The following is a 16,454-nucleotide window of genomic DNA, read 5'->3' on the forward strand; positions in this document are numbered from 1 at the left end:
TTCTTTGTGCAAAGAGAAGACAGATTTTTACTGCTTGAAGTCAGATACATCCCACCTTGGAAAGGGAATCGTAAGGTTATTGTTATGCTTTCCAGATGAACTACTGTGTAGCACAATTCAGACTAGAATTATGAGATCTAATAATATTAACAGTCAAAACTGGCAAGTGTCAAGAAACCCAAGTCTGACAATCTTGGAGACATAAAATTGATAGAACCGGAGCAATATTCTGTGCAATGTCAAAACAAAAAAAGCCTTTTACTCAGACTTTAAAGCTGACAGTTGCCCTTTAGTCTAGCATATTTTGTACTGATGTACAAACTGAATAGAACAAAGCTGTACATTAAGATGGACTGAAACTAAATTTTGTACTGATGTACAAACTGAATAGAACAAAGCTGTACATTAAGATGGACTGAAACTTCAGGGGTTGCTGGACCCCAGTGCAGTTGTATGGCCTACATAAAACTGGCCTGCCCAATGAGGTTTAAAGGGATGCCAGTCTAGCATGGCATACATTAAAATTATTATCCTTTATGAGTGGTGTATCACAGCTCCTACAGAGTAAATGCATGTGTGGTTGCCAAGATCCTATGAATGTTGACGTGTGCTATGAGCAAAAGGCTCTTAGTTCCATGCTTTCTTTATGATGTGATATTAGCCACTGTATGAGCTAGACCTAAGGTTTACATTAGGGAAAGGTAAGGATTTGACATTCCTCACGTACACTTAGGAATCCAACAGTGTGCTCTGATGAAAGAAAGTGGCTTATTAGAGTTGTCTCCCTTGCTCTCCTGCAACCTTGATTTAAAGGATTGTAGTTTCATTTGCTAAGGATAAAGCTGGATCAATTTGTTTTTTGTTATGCAGTACAACTAGTCCATAAGTGATTGATTCTGGCTCTTCTGCTAGAGAGAAGCAGTTTTGCTAATGTGTAAGAAGTTACAACTAAAATCTCAGGAAGATCTGACTCTTTGAAAGAATAAGTTCTAGAATTTTTGGTTCTGTGCCTAAGAAGCAGAAGCCACTGGTTTCTGTGGAATAGGACTGGGTAGCACATTATTTGGGCTGTTACTTTATATACTCCATCAAGTTTATAAAGCAAGCTCTTTATTTCTTTGTCAAGAAGAAAAAGACTGGATGTCAACTGGTAGGAAATAAAGAATTTGCTAGTCTTTCCCCATTTGCAGAAATGGGAGATAAATGCTTCAAAATCAAGAGTAGAGATTTACACGAGGATAATGGCTTGTATTCACTAAGTACAGTAACCATCCGGCCAGCACAAGGATTTACACTTGGGCAACAGGACTTTCTCTCTCTCCCCCTCTCCATGCATGGCCCCTAAATCTTTCCTGCAGGTTCCCCCACTCTTTGGAGCATATTTGGAGAGGGTGCAGAGGGGCAGAAAGTCCTGTTGCGCAAGCATAAATCCTTACGCCGGAGGGATGGTTACTTAGTGCTATATCGATACAAGCCTAAGATGATTACCTTTTCAGCAGAACCATATTTCAGTCCTCACATTTGTGGTTCATTCAATTTGGCACTTATATCACTTACTGAATGACTACATGTCTACATATTTATTTATTTGTTTGCTTGTTTGTTTTGCAGTCGTTAGACTTGGAGCAAATTAATGGGTTATTTCTCTTTCAGTTTCCTCACATTGCCAAAGCAAGGGAAAACTCTCCTGGAAATAGGTTTGGCTCCCCATCAGTGTTTATAAAATATTCATCCAGCCTTCCCAGGCCTACAAGTGCTATACACACACTCTGGGAAGGCAGTTCTTGTTAACAGCCCATTAGAATCTTCTTTGAATAATTAAATAATAGTGTGTGTGTGTCTAGTTGTTTCCTTTGTGCATGGCAGTACTAGGGCTCTAGAAGTGTACTCTTAAAGATGCAGTTCTGTACACACATTTGCCAGGGAGCATGTGTCATTGAACTCCCATCCGAGTAGACATACATAGAGATTACGCTATTAGTGATGGAGAAATTTCAACTGAGTTTCATGCCTTTCTGGCAGTTATTTCAGTTTAGTAGGATAAAAGCAAATGAATGGCTGCCTATTCAACATTGAAAACTGGAAATGTTCAGCAGCTAGTAGGGAAATATTTCTACCTTGAGCCTTTAAGGTGCTACAGTTATTTTAGAAAAAAAGTTAAGGGGACTGGACAAAAAACAAAACCTGTTAAATTAGGACTTATTAACACATTTAGTACCATGTGTATTGGTTTAAATAAGGAATATATGTGGTTATCTCACTACCAAAGGAAATTGTGCTCTGTATACCTATTGCTTGCTGTTCTGGCAAATAGAGGTCACCCTCCAATTATCTAGAACAACCTTGCTCTCAGACTTTGTTCCTTGCTTTTAAGCCTCAGTGTGTTGTCTTTATTTTCCTTTCCTCTTATCCTTCACAGATAGAATGACTGTATATAAAGGTCAGGACTCCTGTATTAAATAACTTGTATTGAAGAGGCTCATCGGGTACAGCTTTTCTTACCCCTCCCTAACGAGCTGTACCTGTTAAAATTCCTTCTTCAGCCCACCTATTCTAGGTACATCAGCACTGTCCTCCTTTGCATCAAATTGAAGTTTGGGTAATCAGTATGAATGCAATATATCTCTGTGAAATATAGATATGTATCTCTTTCTGCATACAGATTCTCCACCTCCCCCTTTCAGCCTATATATTTGTTGAAGCCAGCTCAGTAATAATACACTCAATTTAATTAGGCAGAGCCTCAAATTCTGTGTTCTCGTCTCTGCTAATGAAAGCAGGCAGCATTTGTATCCGTGTATAAAGGTTGGGACTATGAGCATAAGTGGAGCCCTTTACTCTGGGGAAAATCATTACTTAGTGAGGGTCTCTTGGTTTCATTTACTTTTAGCTAATCATCTAGAAAGCTGCACATCTGTGTGTTTCAGCCTGCTTTCAGTGACTCTTATACCGTAGCAATTAAACACAGTCTCACGGAACATACCAAGGCAATAAAGCCAGACATGCTGTTCTATAAATTGTGTAAGAAAAGCCTGCCTCTAGTGCACTTCATTTATCTGCATCACTGGCATCAAGGCAAATGCACAGTTCCAACAAATAATTGTCACTCCTTGCCCAAAGTTAATCCTTGCTGAAGGGTAAATTGTGCACAATAGTGGTTAGAGCACTGGATAGCAAACTTGCTCCATGACCCCCTTCTGAAACCTGATGCTGTACTGACAGGGGCTGATGGGAATTGTAGTAAACATATATATAAATCTGATGGCCACCAGGTTCAGCAAGGCTAATTTATGGACCCTTAATAGGATAGATGGACAGAAATTCAATGTTATTCCAGCATTCCAGGGACACAGTTTTATCATACAGCTACAAATGCAGGTTTAAGCAAATGACAGGTGGATGTATTAAGCATCAGGTTTTGATAGTGAAAGGCAAGCAAGCCAGTGGTTTCAGCTGACAGCACCTTCAAAACCATACCCATATTTGATTTCCTAAAAAAAAACAGCTGAAATACTTGGCCATGACTATCTGTTGGGACCTTAACATGGCTGAATGGCCATCGTCTTTTATGCAGCGTTCTGCTGCCAAAATAGTAACCTTAGTGGGATCTATCTTAAAATCAGATTTTTCCTTTTAGTATGTTTTCAAAGTACCCATCTCCCATGTGGGTTGCTAACGGTTACGTTACCCAAGTGGGTTAGAAGAGGGACAGGGCTTCAAAGTCCTGAAGTCCTCATTGTGAGACAAGGAGGGTTATGGCTCAGATGCTGCTGCTGCTGCTGCTTCCAGTACCACACACTGTGTGCTGGTGCAATTCCCTTAGATGGCAACCCAAGTGTCCATTGCCCTTCACAGTATGTCTTTGTCACTCCTCATATGCAGCAAGGCTCTGCTTCTGATCAAAGGCGCCCTTTATCTTTAAGCCCGCAGTGCACTCTCATTAAAGGGTTGGATTTCAAATGAGAAGCCAGTCCCCTCCTTTGCCCTTCTGTACCCAGCAGCTGAGCTTCTTTCTGTCATGTGTTTAATATTCAGAAGCAAATGAAGGAATACCTTTATCAGGATTAGGGCTAAACCCACACAACCACTCTCCAGTGCCACCCTTTGCTTCCATCTTCCCCCATCTGGCCTGTTTAGCTCTTTCTCTTCCTATTGCCACAGCAGGGAACCTGCCAGCATCTGTTAATCTAACTTCATATCCATCCAAACATGAAGCCCAAAGATTGGACCTTTTTCTGTAGCTTTATCTTGATGACAGCAGGGCTTGATTCCCCACCCCCTTTTAAAGTAAACATTCAGCAATGGTTGCCATAGGTATGCTATGCAATGCAGTTGTGCCGCCCCAAGATAATCATTTTGGTGGATCTGCTTTTTGTACTAAGTACTTTGTGTTACTGCTGTTTGACCCAGGCGGAGTACAGTTTTAAATGGTGAGTGAAATCAGAAGCTTCAGGAAGGGAGCTCTGTAACAAATCTGATTCCTAATAAAGATTAAGGGCTGGGTTTTTTCTCCACAAAAAAGTAAAGGTTGCACCGGAAGTGAGAATCATTCCATGGCTGTAGTCACACCTTCATGTTCCTTCAGCTAGAAAATGTTGGCATTCTGGGCATGGGGATAGACCTTTCCTGGATTTCTTTTTCAGGGCAGGGTATTTAATGCCTAGTATTCCAAAATTGTAATTTTGTGGTTGTCTAGGAGACTAGAAGAGGAATTACGTGTCTGCCTGAGCTACTGCAAACCTAGTTGTTGCAATGAAATTTTGCTGCCGCTAATGATTGCTGTCAGGACAGTACTTTGACTTGGACTCTGCATTGGCCAGGGCTCTCCTCTGAACTGAGCTTGCACACTGACAGCTGGCACCCATCAGATGGAAGTGTTGGGAAACAGATTCCTCCCAAACCACATCTACCAACCCTCCATACGGAAAATGGGACGCTGCTTGTTCACATGTCACACAAAGATCCATTTTGGATCTTTCTCAAGTCAGGATATTATTATTATTATTATTATTATTATTATTAGGCAGCACAAGAAAGGGCAGCTTCTTTAGTACATTATTCCTGAATACTAGCTTAATAATGCCAATGTTGTGTGGCCAAAAAGTGCCCCAAACCTAACAACTCTACCACTTTAATGGTAAGTGCAGAAAGGCGCCAAAAGACCCTTCCACTTTTCTCTCTGTCATATTCTATAAAGTATACATGCTAGTTTTCCTAAACTTGAGCTCCTTGGTTATATAATGCACTTTCTCTGGGTTTTTCTTCAGTGTTGTTTGACAGATCTTACGCACTTTAAAGTGGCTTTATTTCATTTGCTGTGCTTTTGCATGAAGGTATGAAATGCTATCGCTGTGGCATCTGCTGTGATGTTTATGAAGATCCTGCAATATAGATAGTATTGTTGGCTGCTTGGTGTCTTCATTTCTTTTACACCCATTACGTTGTTGGACAAAAGCAGCAGGAAGATTACCTGTATAGGGTGATGATTTTCATTGGTCTCTGATTTTATGTAGTGGTTCTTTTTTGGTGTCATGCATCTTCTGTTCAAACTCCTTCAAAGACAAAAGACCATATGTGTGTCCACCTCGGTGAACCTGCAAGTGCTTGGGGTGGGGGGAGGCATATCTTGGTTCTTCTGCAGCAGGGGAGTCGTTTGTAGCCCAGACAGCTTTTGTGATTATCTCAAGTGTATTTAATTAATCTTTCGCTCCAAAACCTCATTTGTTATAGAAATTCACGAGAACGTGTGTTTTCGTTTTAACGCTGGAGTAATTTTCCAACCCTCACTCTGGTGGAGAATATCAAGCGTCTGACCCCCATGGACCCAGAGGAGGTGAAAAGCTAGATGATGAAAGAGGCACTTAAGCCAACTCATTATATATAGTGAACTTTGAGAGATGGCAAGACTGTTAACAGCAATGAAATCCTCAAGATTTAGAGCCTTGTTTGGCTTCTTGTGACTGGGAAGTCAGACTTGGGGTGAAGGAAAAGGACACTTTCAGTCATGTGTTGAGAGTTTGGAAGTGTAACAAATGAAAGCTACATTAGATCGTTTAGAATTAAAAGCGCACCAATTTGGCATTCATTTTTAAAAAAACAGGAAATTGAGAATATGGAATTTTCCCTATTGCAGCAAGTCATCAGATACAACATGGCTTAGAGGGAAAACTTAAGTTCATGGCCTATCAGTTTTTTATGCAAGATCTAGGTTTAAAAGACGTACTGAGTGGAATTTGATGTGCAGTCGGGCTCCCTCTTCCCCCTGCCTTGTCTTCTCCCCCAAGGCACTATTCTGGGACTTCTTCTGAGGTATAAACCCCAACCAATTTTTTTTGGGGGGGTACCGTGGAAGGGGGGAGGGAGCCCCATTGTGCAAGTGGAAGTCCTTACACAGGGCTTCTGCTGGTGGGGTTTGTTAGGTGAATCTTGCCCACTGATTTCAATTGAGCACTGTTAGCGGTTTGTTCCTTGGAAGCTATAGTTTGCCTCCCAGATACAAACTGGAATGAGGCTGGGGGGGGGGAGCAAAATCTGTTTAGTCCAAATTAGTGAAGGGAGGGGAGAACTGGTATGTTGCACATTACTGAAGCATTCACGACTCCCCGTGTGAGGTGTCTGTTTCTTCTTGGCCCAGCTTGTGCAGATTTTTAGTTTGTCATTAAAGCTTTAGCTGATTTCACATCCCTGGGTTAGTTGATTGAAGCTTGCAGCTGTAATCTTTCCACATTATGAGAGTGACAAAAACCTAGTATTCTGTAGGATTAGATCACTAAGTGGGCTATGCTTAAAGTTCCAGCGTTAAATATTCTGATATTAATTTTTACAAAAGCAAACCAACAAAAGCCATCAAAGTGTGCAGCAGGTTTTTTAGGTAGAGCACTACCCAGTAGCTGAGCTTCTTTCTAGCATGTGTTTAAATTTCAGAAGCAATCTGTACTACAACAAACCAGCCAAGGGTTTTCAGAGACATTTTGCAGAGAGAGCAATATAACAAAGCCAAAATGGCTAGTAAGACTTTCTGCAGTCAGGAAGGTCCATTTTCATAATGTAGCCTGACCTCTGGTCTTAACCCAGACCATCTTATTTCATCTAGAATTCGCTAACAAAGAGTCCATTTACAATGTTATTAACCAAAAGCACTATTTCTCTTCCCATTCATATCCTTTTGGGGATTCAGGTCCTGACCCCCCGGGAGAATTCAGGCAAGACTAAAAAATGCCTTGAATTCCATTTTCAGCTTGCTCTGCCAAAAATCTTAAACAGATAGAGCAAGTATACAGCACTGATGCTGTAGTAAGCAGATCAGCTTAAAACTGTTCCTTATCTACAGGAACATTACAATGATTTCTAGTGGTATATATATTTTACAGCATGTGTGTGTAATTCTACAACAACTAGGGTTGTTGGGTTTTTTAACTAACACAATGTGGGGATTGGCGTGTGGGAATGGGCTTCAGTTTGAAGTCCAACCTCATCTAAAAGAAATAATTTGAAATTTGCAAGGTGTGAGAATCTGTGTGATAAGTATTTCATGTTGCTTCAGAGCTTAAAAGTAGGGGAAATGTATTATCTGCACAAAATTCTATTGTCAGAAAGCTGTCAACTGAGAAATGCCTTAGCTACAGTTCAGGGTGTGTGCTGTTAATTTAATTTTTGCTCTGCCTGGTCCACAACAAATTGGATCATTCTATTTTTCTAAGAGTTTTAAAATCTAATTGTCTGTTTAAAGGTGACTTGCCTGCTTAAGGCCAAATTCTGTCATTTTTAAGAGAATAGGATTTACCTTACTGATGCCCATTTAGCACAATATGCTTCCTGCCAAAAAATTATCAAAACCTAGTGCTTTTGAATAATATGGAAAACCTTTTGATTTGAAAGAAATGGGATAATCTTCTTCCCTTCCCTACTTTAGTATTTTAACCCTGAGCTAAGTCCCACATTATAAGAGTTCTTACTCTTATTGTTATTTATAAAATTTCTATACCGCCCTTCATCCAAAGATCACGGGGTGGTTTACAATATAAAAACAAAAAAATACATACAGTGGTGCCTCGCTAGACAAATGCCCTGTAAGATGAATTTTTCGCTTAGCGAAGAGATTTTTCAAGCAGAGGTTGCCTTGCTAGACGAATTCTTTTTGTGAAAAATTCATCTAGCGAATCACGGTTTCCCATAGGAATGCATTGAAATTCAATTAATGCGTTCCTATGGGCAAAAAATTTTTAAAAAAATTTCAATGCATTCCTATGGGATTCGGTAGACGCATTTTTCGCAAAACGAATTGACTCACAGAACGAATTAAATTCGTCTTGCGAGGCACCACTGTACCATAATAAGAAACAAAAAGAATAACTACCCCATGCACACTTTAAAAGGCCATAGATTGTTTAATTAACCAAAGACTTGGGAAAATAGGAACGTTTTTGCCTGGCAACTAAAGATAGGTAACGAAGGTTCCAGGTGAACCCCCTGGGGAGAGCTTTCCAGTAGCAGGAAGCCACCATAGGAAATATCAGAAATATTCAGAAGGATACATAAAGGCTATTTGTATTTATTTCTTATATTTGTTTGAAAAGCAAACACATGTTCATGAGCTAAAGCTGTGATCAGTTTACCTAGGAGTAAGGCCCAGATATATACAGGATCACATTATAAGTGCATTCACATGTGAAACTGTATTGTGGATTTTCTATAGATGTATTATTTGGCAACCCACTGAGTCTTAAAATAGCTATGTTTTAAACGTAGTAGGTTAAGAATGTTTTTTTAAAAAACCACTTAGAAGTTAAGTTCATTGTTTGTGGTTTCCACATGTCTTACTCTTAATGTTAAAAGGCTGGATTACAGTTTCTTGTTCTGCATTGTTTCTTGAAGTTTCCTATTTCAGTGTCGAGGGAGGAAAACTTTACTTGCTGTATCATACAAGTTCCTTCGTTTTGAGAAGTCGGGCCCATTCTCATGTTATCTCACGGAGATATGTATGCATTTGCTTGCTTTTCAATCCAGTTAAGCCTATATTTGCTGTCCGCAGGGGCTGGAGTGCCCTAATGCTCTCACAACCAAGAGAAGCAGTCTGTTCAGTCAGTGAATGGAACCTAAAAACAAATAGCATGTTTGTGGGCAAGTATTTGTTTTGAGCCAATGCCTCCCACTTTCTGCTGCTTTGCCCATATGTTTACAGTGCACTTGCCTACAGAAGGTTTTTGCATGCGCCTTTATTTGACGGATTCCAGGACTCTCCCACACCTGCCCACTCTGCAGCTGAATTGCATTAACTGTTGTTAGTCAAATGTGCACCAAGGAAAGAAAGAGAAACTCAGGCTTTGTTGTCCTCTTCGCAGATTGCTTAGTTCTTTTTGTCCCTGAATTGTATGTTTTGTGTTTGTGTGTGTGTGTGTCTCTTGATCCACTTTGCCATATCTTGCATGCGCGCCTAGCTTCAGGGAATGACAAAGCCAAAGAACTGGAAAATATAAATACTTTTCAAAATGTAGTTTTTACACTTCCTTCTCCCAGTTGTAATCTCTCCAACAACCATCAGCCCTACTACCATTGTGGCCACCACCACCACCACCGAAGCTACTACTATCACAACCACCACAGAAGCTACCACCACAACCACGACAACAACAGAAGCTCCAACCACTACAGAAGCTCCAACCACCACAGAAGCTCCAACCACCACAGAAGCAGCCATCACCACAATTATTGCTAGCACAATAGGTATCCCAGTAGAGGATTCTGGTACTGTGTTTTCATCTTTCCTTTTCTATTAGTCGTCCAATCCATACCTGGATCTTGTCAGGTTTTTTTGAAGCCTGTAATACAGGCTTAACATCAAGGTATGGTTGCTTTTAAAACCATCCAACACGTAGAGTTTCTCCGTGCTGTGAAAAAAGATTAGCAGCAAATGAAAAGTAATCCTTGAATTGTGCATTCAGGGTCTCAGTATGTTGCCGTGATAAAGTTACTTTAGATTAATTTGCTCTTCAGAGAGACAGGTCAGCCTTGTTTATGCACATGTATAACACAAGAGTTTTCCTTGCTTTCTGTAAGCTAGGAGAAGCAGGTACAGCAAATATACTATAACAAAACTTAGTGGGCTAAATTGGCTGTCATCCCTACAATGTAGTAAAAGCAGTGTTTGCATTAATTAATGCATCTGTTTCATTATGGGACTTGGCGAATACCATATGATGCTTTTTAGTGTTAAAAAATATATATCTTTGCCTAAGAGAACTGCTTCTTAGGGCTGCTGCAGAGAGATCATGTAGGTCCCTACCAACAAATTATGTGCACATCCAAACTTTCATCTTAGGTGGGAGGAAACACCATGCAAATATCACCGTGCAAATATTTTTAAATGTGAAAAACCTTTAAATGAAGTAAAATTGAAAAGCAAAGAGAACTTGATCTTGTTGCCCTGTATGAAAAATGCAGCATGTGTCAAACTTACTGGCACAGATTTTTAACCAAGTCCACATCTACTGCATATAAATACATCAATCTGCAATAGGAACACATCCAGAAAAAGGTCTCTGACTGCACTGAGGCACAATGCCTCATTTTGCTTAGCCACTTAAAAAAACAACCATGTAGTATCTCATGTTTGCAGTAAATTTATACTCCTGAAGAGAAGTTAAAGCAAACTCAAGTAGTTCTGATTAAGCCCAGCTTCAAATTTCTTGCATGCATGAAGTCTCATTGCAGTCAATGGGAATGTTCATGTATATTCTAAGCATAGGCATATGAACTTGGTGCCTGGCTTGCAATTTATTGATGCAAGGATTTCTCAGCTGTGGCTCAAAACTAAATGTTGCATGAATGAGCATGCAGTGGTAATTGATGGATCAAGATATGAAATTATAGACATTTTTAAAACTGAACTGTTATTGTTAGAAATAGCTTTTTGTAAAGACGTAAAGTCATAAAGTGGCTGTATTTACTGTTGAAGAATGTGCTCTCATGTCAAAGATATATTGAACTGTTTTCACTTTATCATGTTATAATAAGTAATAGAACAATTCTCTGCGTGTCTATTCAGAAGTAAGTCCCACTGAGTTCAATGGAACTTACTCCAACTGAATTCAGTGGGACTTACCCGCAGGTAAGTATGTATAGACTTGAAGCCTAATGCAATAGCCAGAGTTTCTAAACTAATGGATTGAAGCCAGTTAAACTGATGTTGTCACAAACTAACTTGACCTAAAAACAGCTAATTCTGTTACCCACTATCCAGAATGGTGACAAGAACATTTTGCTTTCCAGTATTTCCTCAGTTTTAAAACAGTGAAAATTGGCAATGAATTTCACCTTGGTTTGGTGCAATGTTGAAGCAGATCATCATCAATAAACCTCTGCCTGTCTAGTTACGTAGACCATCAGGAGCTCCTATGTGGGGTGTCTATAATCCTGCAAAGTAGGAATCTGCATTAGGGCTGGGAACGTAACCTTTTGCACTGCACTGTAAGAATTAGGCAGCTGAGTTGACCCTGCCCTGTAGAGTGTTGCTTTTGACAGGCAAGTGGCTCATTAATTTGTGGCACTAAAATTCCAAAGGTGATTTCTGCTCTTATAGATGTATGGACACACGATGTCCATCTTGGGCCATTATCCTGCTTCCAAGATAATTTGGCAGAAAGATTGATGTCTGTATCCTTGGCCATTTTGAAAATGTTGTACCTCTCAATTTGCTGATGCAACGACAACCTTCACCAACCTGGTGCCCTCTAGATGTTTTTGACTACAACTCCCTCACCTTTGGTAATAGTCCAAAACATCTAGGGAGCACCAGGTTGATCAAGGCTGCACTAGAGAATGGCTAGGTCTGAAGAGAGTATTAGCATGGGCATATATCCAGGTGTACATTTTTATATGTAATTTATATGCAAACCTTGCTGTTTCAAAGGATATATTTAGATATACCAAAAAAAGTTATTCTCTTTACTAAAGTGACATATGAATTGAAATGGCTTTGCAATGTTTTTTGTTTGTGTTATGTGAGGTACAGTAATTTTGAAGCATCCACAATCTGTTGTGTGCTATACCTGGTGGGGGTGGGCAGAAGGAGCATGCTCTGCATTTGCTTAGGGTTGCCAGACTCATTAGAAGACAGGACTTCTGTGCCTTTAATTGCCCTGCTCTCTTTTGAGTTTGGAAACCTTAAAGAGAAACCAGCAGACCCTTTGTTTAATTTCCAAGCAAAGGGTCTGCTGGTTTTCTCTTTAAGGTTTCCAGACTCAAAAGAGAGCAGGGCAATTAAAGGCACAGAAGTCCTGTCCTCTATTGAGTCTGGCAACCCTACATTTGCTTCTAAGGATAACAATTAATTTAAGTCTGGGCATGCAGTTAGAATGCATCTCTCTGTTCATAATCCAGTTTACTAACCTCTGTTCTAACCTGTTCGCCAGCTGGTGGTGCAAAGCAGCCTATCTGGGATGTAAAAGCTTCACCTAACAGTAACTGGGCAAACATCACCTGGAACCACACGTTTGATCCTGAAACTGAGTTTGTGGTTGAGTATATCAACAGTAAGCATTGGGAGCTCGAGAATTCTGCAGGGTCCTTAATGTCACCAGAGATTCTGTCATCTCTCAGAGGTTTAATGGACCTTTCATGCAATGTTCATTATAGTGTAACTAATTGTACTGCTTAATTTGTGCATGGAGGGTTTTTTGGGGGGGGGGGTGGAACCAAACGCATGGCATTTAACTTGTCCTTCTGATTATATTGACACTGTGTTTTATGTTGCTGTCCTCTTAAACACAATGACTGCCATCTCCTTTCAGTGGAGGATTCAGAATAACACATCCTAAAAGGGACCTGCTTTTTAAAAAACACTGCCCTAAGTGAATCTGTGATGGCTGTAAGTGCTGTAGAATGAAGCAAGCAGAAATAGATACAAAAATCTATAGATCCCATCTATAGCAAATAATTTGGGGGTTAATAGTAATGGTCACATTTTGTTTTAGTTGGAGATTTATAATTAGTTATCTACATACATTTTGTTTTCAAGTCGTTCATACCTCACTCTACTTCCTGCTGGCATGCTACCTGCAGTTTTTAAGTAGTTATGTGCTGGCCAAAGAATTAAACATTGAATGTCAACCTTATAGCTTTGGGGGCAAGTTATATATGTGCCCTAGACATGCTTTCCTTGGTTTTTAGTTTGCTGGGCCAAGTCCTGTTCTAGGTGTCGGTTCCATAAAATTATTAATATAGTATTGTGTTTAGTTCTTTTAAATTAAGTAATCAAGAACTGACCCTTTAGGAAATTGCATCTAGCATGATTAAATAGTAAGCAGTCAATGTTACACCCATTGTGTGGATATGATTTGGAGGATTCCTGTGTATTCCACTCAGCTGGCTGCTGTATTGTCACAGAGTGAGGAAGGGAATCTTCTTTTCTTTGGGAAGCTTCTCATGCTTCCAGTTTTGGAGTACTTTGATAAATTAGGTTTGTCAAAACCAGCTGCTTGGATTTTCTTAAAGGACTCCAGTGATTTCAATTATCAGGCCTGGTGCTCTCATTAACCTAACCATTGCTAGCAAAAGTATATTTGTAGATTCATACACTTCTGTGACATTGCAGGTTAGGGACTTCCATGCCTAATGATTTGCTAAGGTTAAGTTAACACAGCATCCAAGCACTTCCAAAACTCCTGAAGTATTGGAATAGTTGCAATTTCATAGGATACCCACACTGGAGTTTGCAAACAGGGTTCTTTTTATTCACTTTATGTTTGAATGCTTTTAGCAGTGTACCTTTAATATAATTTAGCATTGTGATCTGTGTGCATGCTCTTAATAAGAGTTTAGAAGTGACTTTTTCGACATCTTTTGCAAAATGTGTTGCGGTTAATTCAGAAAAGGCAATTCTAATGCATCAAAAGCATGCTGCCAGAGAAAGAGTTGCTGTTGTTATTGATTCGACACATCTGGCACTTGTGAGTTGCAAAAGGCCTATGCCAGTCGCTTTCTGTTCCAAGTCAGAATTTCCCTCTTTTTCTGTTTTTGTTTTTTGTTTTTTCACTTCTAGTTTTATGCAAAATCGCTGAACCAGTAATGTGATAAGCTTCCATCTGGTTGCTGGCTGCCTTACGATGCCAAAGCGGGTGCTCCGTTAGTTTAAATGATGTCTGGAAAATATAATTCTCCTACGTACAAGTGGAGTGAGCTTCTGTAAATGAGCCCTTCAACTTTGAACTGATGGTGCCAGAAACTCTGGGTGTTCACTCTGTGTTAGTCAGTGGTGTCATCAGCAGGGACATGTGTCGAGTCAGTAGCTGGACCTGGCATTAGTGATGTTTGCCTACACAGTAATCTGCATTTCCTGCTAGCTGCCTTTGATATGAAGTTTCTGTTTCTCAGGTAACAAAACAGTGAAATCTTCCCCTGCCAAAGGCTTTCTGGAGCTGGTTGACCTGACTCCTGGGGAGAAGTACATAGTGCGGGTTTTTCTCAAGGGGAATGATACTATCAGCTCGAACGTAACCTTTCAGACAAGTCCAGGTGAGATGGGGTTCAGCCCCACAATGTGCTGCATTTTGGAGGCACGTTCCATTCCAAGCCTTACTGCCTTTGCGTGCTGCTGCAGATGGAGGAATTATGCCATGCATGGAGAAAATGTCATCCATCTCTTCACTGACAATGTGCACTCTGCCCTTATTATACAAGTACCAAAGTGAAATGTATCCTCTCTTAACGAGGTTCTTTAGACTGTGTTCTGCTAAAACAAACACAGGGGGGGGGAATCTTGGCATAACTTTTTTTTAATGAAACAATCTTGTTTTTGGAAGATATCTATAAAAAAGGCAGAGGCTCTTGGTTTTCCATCTAGACTTAATAATAAACACTATTGTTAAGGAAAATGCTACAGGCTATGTGTTTGCTATCTGCGCATTCATGTTTCCCTTTGTGTGCGTGTGCACTGCTCATTAACATGCTGCCAGCTGTTGCATGAGCACATGTGAATTTGTGATTGGCTTTATGTCTGGGTATTCATGGAACAGATTTTAGATATTATAATGTGGTGGATTTGTCTGCAAGACATTCACAGAGCTATGTGGCATACTCATAATTTCAAATGAAGTCACAGTCTGAGAATTGTAGCAATTTACCTTTACAGAATATTGCCTTATATCCTATCTGTGTGTCTCAAAAGTGCCTTGTATAGGTTGCTTCTATGCTAGCCCCTCAGTTTTATGAAGAATTCAAATGAACATCATTAGGTCAATGTATTCCAGTAGCTTTTTTGTGTTTCCCAAGGGGTTTTGTTTTGTTTTTTCAGTTGGGGGAGTGGCAATAAAAACGCAATTGCATTGCCAGCCTGTCTAATGTAGACAATTGCTATTGACATCTTTCAGGGTTACTTCATCTTTACCCGAAGCTTCCTGTTTTCCATTTCACCATTTAAAAAAAATGGAAGGAAGCTTACAGATGAGGAAATTAAGGGGAAGATCTGGATTATTATGAACTTGGAGGACGATTTGAACTTTAGAAAAAAGACGGCAGTGGACAGTTGCGAGGAATTCCCAATTTCTTGAAGCATGGGAACCCAAATAAAAATTTTTTTAGATGATTTGGCATAACATTCGGTTTGATTGATATATATATGTGTATAATTTGAAATATTGAATGTGATATAATTGGTTTTAATTGGAAAATTAATAAAAATATTTTTTTTTAAAAAAAAAAAAGGAAATTAAGGGCCAATTCAGTAATCCTTCAGCACCACTGAATATGAAGCAATAAAATGGCTACAACCCCAAGCAGGAAGCTTTTAATTATCATTGAAAAGAGCCTTTGCTGAACAGGACTTGCTTGTGAATAAACATAAAGGATATTGACCATGGTAAAAGACATTCCTGGATGGTATAACACAATATTAAATACTGTGTGGAACCTCCTTTTAGATCTGTTTCCAGTACTGCCTGGTAGTGCTATAGGGTTGCAGCATGGAACCAGTCAAACTTTAGTAGATTTTAGTTTATGCATTCACATTTCTGACCTCTGGTTTCAGAATTTTAGGTAGCTTTCAAACAATCAGCTTCAGTCATGGTGAAGCTTAATCAAACATTATCATATCCCAGATTTCTTCTTGTGTCCATAATAAAAGCTCCTTTTGTCAATGCAGGTAATTAGAGAAGTAGTTTCCATGTGAGAAATAGCTGAAATGTGTGCTGAGTGGAAAGAATCGGAAGGTCATTCTGTAGAAAGCTTTATGCAATGTGTCAAAAGCTGTAAGCAAAATGTCCACACAATTTAAGCAAGGTTTTTCTTTTAACTCTAAAATGATATAGTTTATGGTGGCATATAGACAAATGGTGGAAAGAAATTGCTAACCTAGTCTGAAAACATGTGAAAACAAATGAAAAATGCAATATTTTTAAATCTACCACGGGTAACTAACCAGTGGCCCACAGTTCATATATATTCCCCGAAGCAATTTCTGC

General features: G+C 39.6%; 1 protein-coding gene across 25 annotated transcripts in view; it reads left to right on the forward strand.

Moving 5' to 3' along the window:
• Positions 1-16,454, forward strand: part of NFASC (neurofascin) — a 181,122-nt gene that overhangs the window by 145,817 nt on the left and 18,851 nt on the right. For 8 of the 25 annotated variants that reach the window (XM_088674283.1, XM_088674276.1, XM_088674280.1 and 5 more), the window contains 3 exons: positions 9,517-9,744; positions 12,411-12,599; positions 14,371-14,511. The exons of 13 other annotated variants lie outside the window; for them this stretch is intronic. In XM_088674283.1, the coding sequence (XP_088530409.1) occupies positions 9,517-9,744; positions 12,411-12,599; positions 14,371-14,511 (558 nt within the window). The remainder of the gene's footprint in view (positions 1-9,516; positions 9,745-12,410; positions 12,600-14,370; positions 14,512-16,454) is intronic. 4 more of the 25 variants (XM_088674286.1, XM_088674287.1, XM_088674284.1 and 1 more) reach the window with 3 other exon arrangements.

The sequence above is a fragment of the Zootoca vivipara genome, chromosome 7 (genome assembly GCF_965207765.1).
Source record: "Zootoca vivipara chromosome 7, rZooViv2.hap1.1, whole genome shotgun sequence".
Taxonomy (NCBI): Eukaryota; Metazoa; Chordata; class Lepidosauria; order Squamata; family Lacertidae; genus Zootoca; species Zootoca vivipara.